The 11,144-nt window shown below is 36.7% G+C and overlaps 3 protein-coding genes across 3 annotated transcripts; 1 reads left to right on the top strand and 2 right to left on the bottom strand.

Annotated features, from left to right (window-relative positions):
* Positions 1-5,817: 5,817 nt before the first annotated feature.
* On the bottom strand, positions 5,818-6,750 carry LOC133331706 (uncharacterized). The gene has a single exon (XM_061540084.1). The coding sequence runs from the start codon at positions 6,748-6,750 to the stop codon at positions 5,818-5,820; it is 933 nt and encodes a 310-aa protein (XP_061396068.1).
* Positions 6,751-7,941: 1,191 nt separating this feature from the next.
* LOC133331705 (uncharacterized) lies at positions 7,942-8,283 on the top strand. Its single transcript, XM_061540083.1, has one exon. It carries the CDS (start codon positions 7,942-7,944, stop codon positions 8,281-8,283), a length of 342 nt encoding a protein of 113 aa, XP_061396067.1.
* Positions 8,284-9,411: 1,128 nt separating this feature from the next.
* LOC133331704 (protein roadkill-like) lies at positions 9,412-10,693 on the bottom strand. Its single transcript, XM_061540082.1, has 2 exons — positions 10,555-10,693; positions 9,412-10,043 (listed from the first exon to the last, which is right to left on the bottom strand). The coding sequence occupies exons 1-2, from the start codon at positions 10,691-10,693 to the stop codon at positions 9,412-9,414; spliced, it is 771 nt and encodes a 256-aa protein (XP_061396066.1).
* Positions 10,694-11,144: the final 451 nt, after the last annotated feature.

Here is an 11,144-nt window from a genome sequence, read left to right as displayed (position 1 = left end):
TGGGTTTGTGTTATTCAAATGAAGCCGAACGATCTGCCACAACGTCGAATTTTCAGTGAATGGGCCCTAGAAAAGTTGGCAGAAAATCCGCTTTTTTATCGACAAATTTTGTTCAGGGATGAGGCTCATTTCTGGTTGATTGGCTACGTAAATAAGCAAAATTGCCGCATTTGGAGTGAAGAGCAACCAGAAGCCGTTCAAGAACTGCCCATGCATCCCGAAAAATGCACTGTTTGGTGTGGTTTGTACGCTGGTGGAATCATTGGACCGTATTTTTTCAAAGATGCTGTTGGACGCAACGTTACGGTGAACGGCAATCGCTATCGTTCGATGCTAACATACTTTTTGTTGCCAAAAATGGAAGAACTGAACATGGTTGACATGTGGTTTCAACAAGATGGCGCTACTTGCCACACAGCTCGCGATTCTATGGCCATTTTGAGGGAAAACTTCGGAGAACAATTCATCTCAAGAAATGGACCGGTAAGTTGGCCACCAAGATCATGCGATTTGACGCCTTTAGGCTATTTTTTGTGGGGCTACGTCAAGTCTAAAGACTACAGAACTAAGCCAGCAACTATTCCAGCTTTGGAAGACAACATTTCCGAAGAAATTCGGGCTATTCCGGCTGAAATGCTCGAAAAAGTTGCCCAAAATTGGACTTTCCGAATGGAACACCTAAGACGCAGCCGCGGTCAACATTTAAATGAAATTATCTTCAAAAAGTAAATGTCATGGACCAATCTAACGTTTCAAATAAAGAACCGATGAGATTTTGCAAATATTATGCGTTTTTTTTTTTAAAGTTATCAAGCTCTTAACAAATCACTCTTTATGTCATCATGGATATAAATCTAACAAAGTCTCAAAAACTTCTAATCGGTTGTGTTTACAGGCCGAATCAATATTCGGAAGTTACTGAACTAATTTCAGAGTTACAAAAATATCTCAATGATATTATTATCTGTGGCGATTTTAACAGTAATATTCTGTTGGAAAATACGTTATCCGATGAGTTTGGAATCTTCGACTTGTATCCTTTTTACATGACCACAAATCCTACTCATTATCATACTAGTTCGAATAGTCTAATCGACATCATTGTTTTCTTTATTAATAATCCGAAGCTACTAAGGTTGATCTTACCAAAAATTCTCCCCCTTAAAAAATATATATTTATATATAACACCATTCTTGTTACATCTACCTTCTCTGTAGCATGGAAACAAGCGAAAATTATTCCAATTCCCAAATCTAATCATGATTATCGTCCTATAGCTACATTGCCCATAATATCTAAAGTAATGGAAACATTAAAAGCAACTTGCTTACTGAACATCAGCAGTCTGGATTTAGAAAAAACAGAAGCTGTGTTACAGTTCTCTCAGACGTCACTGACAATCTGAGATGTAATCAAGACAGTATGAAAGATTCCTTCCTCGTTCTTCTAGATCACAGCAAGGCATTTGACACTGAAAAACACAACATTCTGTTACAGAAACTTCAAAAGTTGTTTAACTTCTCTGCCTCAGTCTCATACTTCTCTTTCGATCAGTCTCTTCGGATCAGTTTTGGGCCCTCTGTTCATAAAAATATGAACATGAAACTGGTATTAGTTTAAGATTTTTGGACATTGGTACTTGTCATAAATAATACTTAAGTGTTAGACATAATATGTAAACTCACATAAATTCTATCTGTGTGGGCATGTATGCGCATAAGGGATGATGAAGACGCATAGCTAATAAAGGATATCTCCAAACACATGCGCGCAGCGGGTGAGAAAATAGGGATCACTACAATGTGGTTTTATGAGTGGGTGAGCTGAAGAATTAATAGCAGCCAACACACAAAGGTATTGGTGCCCTCATTTGGTAATGTAAACAAATGAGCACAGTTATCTATAGGAACAATGTTATCTCTTATGTGTATTAGGCTAAGTTATATTAGGTTAGGTAGTTCTTAAGAAATAACATTAAATAATAAAATCAGAATTGAAATGACATGCGACCTTACAAGTCCTCTGTAGTTTCCCTTCTCCCGCTTCTTTACAGTTGGTCCTTCGAGCCGGATTCAAATATTTCGATATATTTGATCCGTCAAGAGAAACAAAAAAGATCCAGCGGTAAAAAAGAAAATGTTTAAATTTTTCAAATAAAATTATTATTTAAAGACCCATGCGGCAAATTAAAAAAGACCCAAGAGGCAAAATAGAGACCCAAGAGGCAAAATAAAGACCCAAGTGGCAAAATTAAGACCCAAGATGCAAAATTAATAAAGACCCCAGCGGCAAATTAAAGACCCCAGTGGCAAATTAAAGACCCCAGCGGCAAATTTAAAGACCCCAGTGGCAAATTAAAGACCCCATCGGCAAATTTAAAGACCCAAGAGGCAAAATAAAGACCCAAGAGGCAAAATTAAAAGATCCCAGTGGAAAATTAAAAGATCCCAGCGGCAAAATAAAGACCCAAGAGGCAAAATTAAAGACCCTAGCGGCAAAAATAATAAAAATGATGGAAGACTTTAAACTGGAAGAGTTGGAGCTCGAACAGCCTGGGAAATTATGGGGTCCACAATTTAGGATCCTCCAAAAACAAATGCAAGCCATGCAGGAACAAATACTGCAAGTTCAAAAATTTCAGGAGAAAATGCTAAAGGAACATTACGAAATTAATGCTTCTTCGTGTGATTATTCCATGTCACAGTTCAAAGAGGACGAACCGGCCTTTGTGGCCAAAGAAGAGGCAAGCTATAATGAGGAGGAAGATTCTCAAGAAATGGAGCAAGGTGAATCCCCGGAACAAGCAGCACGTAAATCCAAACAACACCACCACCAACATCATCAAGAAAACAACGACGAGCATGAAGAAGATGACGGAGAAGAAATACCGCTAGTGAAGTGTAAAATCAAAGCCGAAGAAGATGAAATGAGCCCATCAGAATATCCCGGTTCCAGTGATAGTCGCATTTGTGCCGATGCCCGAGAGATTTATGCCGAATATGATGTTTCCCCCGATCAGGTGAATATATATTCTATAATTACAGGTCCTGGAAAGTTGCAAACCGAACAAATGCCGCCCGGAGACGACATAGTAGGGGGCGGAGTAGTTCCACCACAAAAGGTAGTCAAAAGTCGAATAGTAGCAGGGTTTACAACCCGAAAACAATCAAATATACCACAATCAACTATTGGACTTGGTCCTCCAAAAAGGGATTGGGATTAATACTTGGCAACAAGCATCACATTCACCGCCGGGTATCTACGACAACACAAGCAGCAGCGATCTAGCACCATTAAGACGACTCCTGAAGCAAATTGGTAGATGGAAGAAAGTGAAGATGAAGACTGCCTGCCGATACCTGCAGATTAACCGCGACTGATGGACCAGCTGTAGGAGGCACCTGATCATGGAAATATCCAGCAATACAGTCCACTTTAAACAAAGCAGCTCTTCAATTTTATATTTAAAGTAATATTTCACGTAGAATATTATAACATGTACAACAATTAATTTTTAAGAAAATTGTAACAAATACACCCTCTATTATTTTGCATATACAGTATTTTTCGGTTAATTGAACCTACGGTTAATTGGTTTCCACGCTTAATTGAACCACATGATGGGGCAAAAAATATTTCATAGGAAAATACATTTAAATTTTCTCGAATAATTAAAGCCTGTTAATTGATTTTCCCGCTTAATTGGTTCTAAATTCATGTCATCAAAAATAAATTTCCTTTTACTTTTCCCCGGTTAATTGCATAATAACAATTGAAAAATAATCTGTCATTTTTTTACATACATATATGACATAATTTGTGAAAAAACTAGGTGGCATCTCTACTAATTCAAAACATATGTTTATTGCTAAGGCAAAACTGCGAGAAATCATAATTTGTATTTTACTTTGGATTTTTTTTAAATCATTAGTAGTTCCTATTATACGTAATTACTGTAATTGAACAAACTGTTCAATTAAGCGGGTTCGGATAATTGGTTCCTCGGTTAATTGAACAAAAATTTGTGCAAATTTTGATGTGCAATTAACCGAAAAATACTGTATATATATATATATATATATATATATCAACGATCTACCGGAGTCACTGACACATTGCAAATTGCATATATATGCTGATGATGTTCAATTATATGTAGGATCGCACCCAAGCAATTTACAATTTACTATAAATATAATTAATGATGATTTGAGAAACCTATCTAACTGGGCTGAATACAATAGACTAACACTTAATCCCCTTTAAGTCAAAATGCATTCACATTGGTAAAAATAAACAACAACCTCAAATAGATTACTTAAAAATTAATGATTCTACAATTGAATACGTTAGCTTCGCTTCTAACCTAGGCGTGGTATTTAATGAAAAACTATCATGGTCGAATCACATTAATATGACAGCTGGAAAAGTGCATGGATTGCTACGCAACCTGTGGGCAGTTCAAACCTATACCTCCATGGAAATACGCATGTTATTTGCAAAGTCATACCTTTTTTTACAATTGTGATAATGCTGACCAAAGCAAGCTTAAAGTTACGCTTAATAATAAATTTGCAGGATATATATATTTAGTAAAAAACGTTGTGATAGAATTTCTGAGCTTGCCTATAAGATCTTCAACATGACATTTGAAAACTACCTTAAATTTAAACTTTGAGAATTAGACTTATTTAAAATCTCTGACGATTCCATCTATTTCCAGGTTTTCCAGATTTCTGTTAGTTTGTGGCATACGTTGTTGAGAGAGTGCATCTATTTCATTCCGGAATCTGGCCCAATCCGTATTTTTATTCGATATAAATATCCTAGGGGCTACGATATTAAATTCAGTACAATCCATATGCAGAGACAATGACAATGGGCTAGTGATCTGAAAATTACGGTAATATTTGTAACGTATAATTTTGTCGATTTCCGCTTATAAGATGTGAATTTATACGAAAATGGTCCCGGTATGAAGAACCGTTTGGATAAGATGGTGATGTGGCGGCGTGTGGAGTTACCTCCAGCGAATTATCATCCAACCAGTTTGAAACAACGTTTCCATTGGAATTATCATAAGAGTCTCCCCAGGTGGTATTTTTGAAATTGAGGTCTCTACCATAAGGATAAAGACATCAAAATGTTGACAGAGTTAAAGAACTTTATCCAAATCACTTCTAATTTGTTGTGAAGAATAATTGCATGGAATGTATATTGATGCCAGAAGCCACTTCTTGGTAATGCCACTTGATGTCGAATCTATCTGGATAAAATATGTACTGATACCAATACCATCTAGAGTGATTCTGTTATATGGCATAGAATTTTTTATTGCCACTGTTACTCCAACAGATGAATTTTTTGATACAATATTGTAACCAGATGTTTTAATTCTTTTGTTTCTTCGAAGGTGGATTTCCTGAACAAATTTTTAACTCGAAAGCAAATCAGAAAAAAAATCAAACTTCGAAGTAATGAAAAATTTCCATGAGAAAAAATTTGACGACCACCAAAGGGTTTTCAGCGCACATAACATCAACAAATAGACAGACCTTTTATACTACTTACTAAAATTTACTTTTATTAACGGCACTCAACTTAAAGGCTTTATACGATAGGTCTTTGCAAGATAAGAGGTATACCCCTCTATATAACCTCTTTTATTAAAACGAATTGTTACATACATATATAAATATATAAAGTCGTAATGAAATCTATAAATGCCAATGCATTTGTAAATACAATAATAATGAATCACATCCGCATCGCTTTTGTACATATGTGCATACATGTTTGTATGTAGCTGAACTGAACTACAAACGTTCCTGTATGGACTTTTCCAAAACGTCCATGCATAACTCATGATCGATTTCTCGCAATCTTTTCCAACTCTCCGTTGCCGAGACGGCTTTAATTTCTTCTATTGCAAATTGAACAGCCTTTGATTTAATGCGTTCACTGGCACGGCGATCGCCCAGTAGAAGAATATCAGCCAAAGTGTCCGTAGTCATTGTATCGATTAACATATCTTCACACATTTCTTGCAAACCCAACAGGGCGTATTTATTGGCTGCCACAAGTAGATCTGCTGCCATTTCTTGGGGTATTTTCTGGTCCGTGTACATGTAATTCAGCAATTCCTTGAGTACTTTCGAATCCATATCGTCGATGGTAATACTGCCGGTTTTTTGCTTCTCCTGCAGGTCATTGCGAAACATGGCTGCAAAAACTTCACTGCGAATGCATAATACAAGTTTGTGGGCCTTGAATTCAACTCGATCTTGGGCGACCAGGGTCACATCGCTGAATTCTTTGCTAGCCAAGATATTGGCAAAATCCTTTGAGATGTCTGTTACGGTTTGATTTTTACGTTCGCATTCGATTTGCGATCGATCAGATTCACATTGTACTTCAAGGTGTACTCGAAAGTTCTGGGAGTTCCCATTGAAATGCCTAAAACTTGGAACACTATTTAAAGGATGGTTTTGATTCGTTGATATCCTCCTAGTAGCTTGATAGCCATTACTAGTTATGGTAACATAGAAAATCGTGTCTTGGATATTGCATGAAAGCAACACTGCAAATATTTCCATAATTAAAACACGATTTTTAAACTTTAATTCCCACACGGATTTGACGTGACCATTTTGTACCACAATTTCAGGAGAAGTGCCTTTATTAATCCCTAGGATATCCCAATGATATTTATTATTTTCAACTTTACTAATTGTCCAAACAATATCCATTTCCACTAGATTTCAGCTGACTGCTTCACTTAGCCGGGATGTTCCAAAAATTGTATCAAGAAGTAATCACGGACGGATATTTATTTTGCCAATCTGTTCACAGAGTCCACTGCCGTTTGATTATTGCCTCTCACGGCATTTTCTGGTCTGATTCGATGATGCCACACAAACACACACTGTCGGCGTCAAAGTAGAATTTAAATGTAATTAACGGTTGTCATTAAACAAATCGAAATTTTATTTTTTTTAACATCGTTAGTTTTATAACTTAAAGTTAAAATACAGGAAAAGCATAAATTTAATTCAACTTTGCTATATAAACTTAAAAATATTGAAATTAGTTCAAATATATGCGGTCAAAATAATAGTAGTGTTATTGATTTAATGGATATTAATAACTAAAACAAATAATAGGTCGGCTATTTCATTTCAAAAGTTAGGCATTTAAGTCAGTATTTAGTGGCAAACCCTTTATTCGCCATTACAGCGGCACAGCGTCGAGGCATGGAGTTCACCAAATTTTGGCACCTTTCAACAGGAATTGACTCCCATGCATCCTTAACAACATCCCACAATGAGCTGTTGCTTGTAGGTTTTCTTTGCGCAACCACGGCCCTTACATCACACCATAAATTCTCAATGAGATTGATATCGGGAGACTGTGCTGGCCATTGCTTTACCCTTATGTTGTTTTCCGCAAACCACTGTATTGCAAGAAGGCTGGTGTGCTTTGGATCATTGTCCTGTTGGAAAGTCCAAATCAAAGGCATTTCATCCTTAGCATATGGAAGCATTACTTCCTGTAATATTTTTAACGTACAGGTGGCGATCCATGATATCTTTTATCTAGTATATTGGTCCAACTCCGTAGAAAGAAAAACATATGCATATCATTACACTGGATCCTCCATGTTTTACAGTTTTTAACGTACATTTTGGATTATATTCAGAATTAAGAGGCTGTCTTACGTAAGCTCGTGAGCCTTTCCCGCCATATAGGACAATTTTTGACTTATCGGTCCACAAAATATTCCTCAATTTTTCAGTGGGCCAATCCAGATGCTCCTTAGCAAATTTTAGTCGCTTACCTACATGCATTTTCTTCAACAACTGCACTTTTCGTGGGCTTCGCGCCGCCAAATTTGCATATCGAAGACGTCTGTAAATAGTTTCAACGCTAGCTTCCACAACATGTTTGTCTTCTGGGAGGGCTGGGAGGAGACAAAAGACCTCAAGGTGATCGGTCGCAAATTGGTCGCCCTGCCCAAGGAGAATAGACAACGGGAACGTATTGTGATTATAACTCAGGACCATTTGCCGGTGCTGCTCTTTAAGGATGGCAAAATTCACGAATACAAAGTGCCGCAGTTGTCGCGCGAACAAATGGTCGACACCAATGGTGGCTTCTTGGCCCAGTATGTGCAAGAGAAGCCGTTCGATGTGTGTATACGTTGCGGTATATGGTCGGCGGGAGAGATTATTAAACGTAGCGGTTGTACGTTTGAGGGTAAGCCGACATTTGCCGAGGAATAATAGAGTGAGAATAGTGTGGACGAGGAAGGAGGAGGGATGCTGGGAAATTCCATCTTCAATGTACCGTTATTTTATTTGTGGAATAAAAACAAAGGATAAAAAAAGAATTTAAAATACCACATTCTATATTATTTTATGACGATGGGACAGATGTAGAGCCGTTGGGGCCGGATTTTCATGAAATCGGACAAAATTTTATATGGGAGGTATGTGAAAATGTGAAGCGATTTTAATCAAATTTGGTAATCGGTATTCTAGACTATATTCAGTCAATTGTGCAAAATTTCTTGACTATCGGAGAGATTTAGAGCAGTTTGGTCCACCAATTTCATGAAATCCGACGAAATTTTATATGGCAGGTGTATGGAAATGTTAAGCGATTTTCAACAAATTTGACATACGGTATTCTATACTGCATTCAATAGCCTGTGCAACATTTCATGGCCATCGGACAGATGTAACGCCTTTGGTCCATAATTTTCATAAAATCCGCCGAAAATTTATATGACAGGTATAGAGAAATGTGAAGCGATTTTAAACAATTTTAACACACGATATTGTAGACGGTATTCAATAGCTTGTGTAAAATTTCGTGTTCATAGGACATATGCAACGCCTTTGGTCCATGATTTTCATCAAATCCGACAAAGTTTTCTATGGGAGGTATATGAAAATGTGAAGCGATTTTAAACAAATTTGGCATACACTAAGTATTTGGTGTATTTGTTTTCACAATACGTTCAGCTATAACATTGCACATCTTTAGTATATAGGTACTTATGATATTCCCACCAGTAACTGAGAAGAGAATATTATAAGGAAACACATATACTGCTCTCATTTTCACTTTATCTACTCATACTCTCTCTCTCTCTCTCCCTCTCTGCTAAAACGAATAACACTAACAACTTATAACACAAACTCGAATGCATTCAACTGTATGCATTCGTTTCTGTTAACGGACAGAAACTCGTATGTTAAGATGGAATGGTGCACGTCTTTATTGCATACATATAGGAATATAAGATGTAATGAAATCTATAAACCAATACATTTGTAATTCAAATAATAATGAATCACATCCGCCACGGCTTCTGTACATACATGTTTGTATGTTGCTGAACTGAACTACCAACGTTCCTGTATGGCCTTTTCCAATACGTCCATACATAGCTCAAGTTCAATTTCTCGCAATCTTTTCCAGCATTCCGTCATTGTGACACTTTTAATGTTTTTTATTGCAAATTGAACAGCCTTTGATTTAAGGCGTTCACTGGAATGACGATCACCCAGAAGAAGAATATCAGCCACAGTGTCTACACTCATTGCTTCGATTAAGAAATCTTCACACATTTTTTGCAAATCCAATAGGGCATATTTATTGGCCGCCACAAATAAATTTGCTGCCATTTCTTTGGGTATTTCCTCCTCCGTGTAGATGTAATTCAGCAATTCCTTGAGAACATTCGAATCCATATCGTTGATGGTAATACTGCCGGTTTGCTTGCGAAGCATGGCTGCAAAAACTTCACTGCGAGCGCATAAAACAACCTTGTGGGCCTGGAATTGAGTTTTATCTTCAGTGACCAGGGTCACATCACTGAATTCTTTGCTAGCGAAGATATTTGCAAAATACTTTAAGACGCCTGTTAGGCGTTTCTTTTTTGATTTGCATTTAATTTGAATTTTGGGTTTGCATTTGGTTCGCTTTTCAGGTTCGCATTTAATTTGCTTTTTAGGTTCGCATTGGGTTTGCTTTTCTGGTTCGCATTTAATTTGCTTTTTAAGTTCGAATTTAGTTTCCTTTTCCGTTTCACATTTTATATCAAGAAGTATCTGGAGCTTCGCGCATTCAAAATAATCCCGACCAAAATTGATACAAGGTATATTGGTATTTATTTGGTTCGTTGATATCATCTTAACAACGTTCCCTTCTTTGGCAGTTACTGTAACTCGAAAAGTGATGTCTTTGATATTGCAGTAAATCAACTTTACATATATACAATCAGAACATAATAGTTTCCATACGGATTTGACGTCGCCATTATGTACCACAATTTCCGGAGAACTGCCTACCAAAATTAAATACAAATTAATATCCCAACAATATTTATTATTTCCCAAGTCAGTGATAATCCCAACAGCATCCATTTTCAATGGATTTCAGCAGACACGTTTGGCGGGGATGTACAAAAAACTGTTGTAGCAACAACGACAACAAGAAAATGATAAAAAGTACGTTTGATTTTTGACGGCAATAACTGATCTTACTCGATTGTTCGCGTACACACAAATTGTCGGTGTCAGAATAGAATTTCATGGCCGTTTGATTTTTGATTTTGACGGCAACAGCTGATATTACACGATGTTCGCGCACAAACAAACCGTCGGCGTCAAGATAGAAATTCATTGTATGAGCAATCGATAAAATAACAACAACAAATAACCGTTTTAGATTTAAATCTAAGTTGAAAATAAATTAAAAGAATTAAAAATATGACTGGTATTAATGGGGGAAACACATAAGAGGACTTTTAAGCTTGGCGTCTTTTATTGTAAATAAAAAAAAGGAAAACGTCGCCCAAATTCAATTTTGACTCTGATATTCTTCTTTCAGAAATGAGAATCCCCCTTTAGAAATTACAAAAAACTAAACGTACGCTTTTATGTAGTATTAGCATAGGCCCGCTACGTCGTTAGCGGAACTTTTTTATAGTTAAAACCAGTAAGGAAAGTAGTAAAGTCGGATTGGGCCGACTTTATGATACCCTTCACCACTTTGAGTATCCTTACAATTGCATGTCTTTCTGCAACCTATGGTAAATTTAATTTCATTCGCGAAGATTTATAGTCTTCTGCGT

This window comes from Musca vetustissima, unplaced genomic scaffold, assembly GCF_032173495.1.
Source record: "Musca vetustissima isolate MV318-11 ecotype Yass unplaced genomic scaffold, APGP_CSIRO_Mvet_v1 utg12218, whole genome shotgun sequence".
NCBI classification, from domain to species: Eukaryota; Metazoa; Arthropoda; class Insecta; order Diptera; family Muscidae; genus Musca; species Musca vetustissima.
Note: the sequence above shows the minus strand (reverse complement) of the source record. Positions and strands in the feature narration are given on the sequence as shown.

Coding starts and splice junctions, on each gene's coding strand:
- LOC133331706 (XM_061540084.1), bottom strand. CDS start 6,750: ATGGATATTGTTTGGACAATTAGTAAAGTTGAAAATAATAAATATCAT.
- LOC133331705 (XM_061540083.1), top strand. CDS start 7,942: ATGTTTGTCTTCTGGGAGGGCTGGGAGGAGACAAAAGACCTCAAGGTG.
- LOC133331704 (XM_061540082.1), bottom strand. CDS start 10,693: ATGAATTTCTATCTTGACGCCGACGGTTTGTTTGTGCGCGAACATCGT. Junction 10,044..10,554: donor GTGTGTACGCGAACAATCGA/GTAAGATCAGTT, acceptor AATGCGAACCAG/AAAAGCAAACCCAATGCGAA.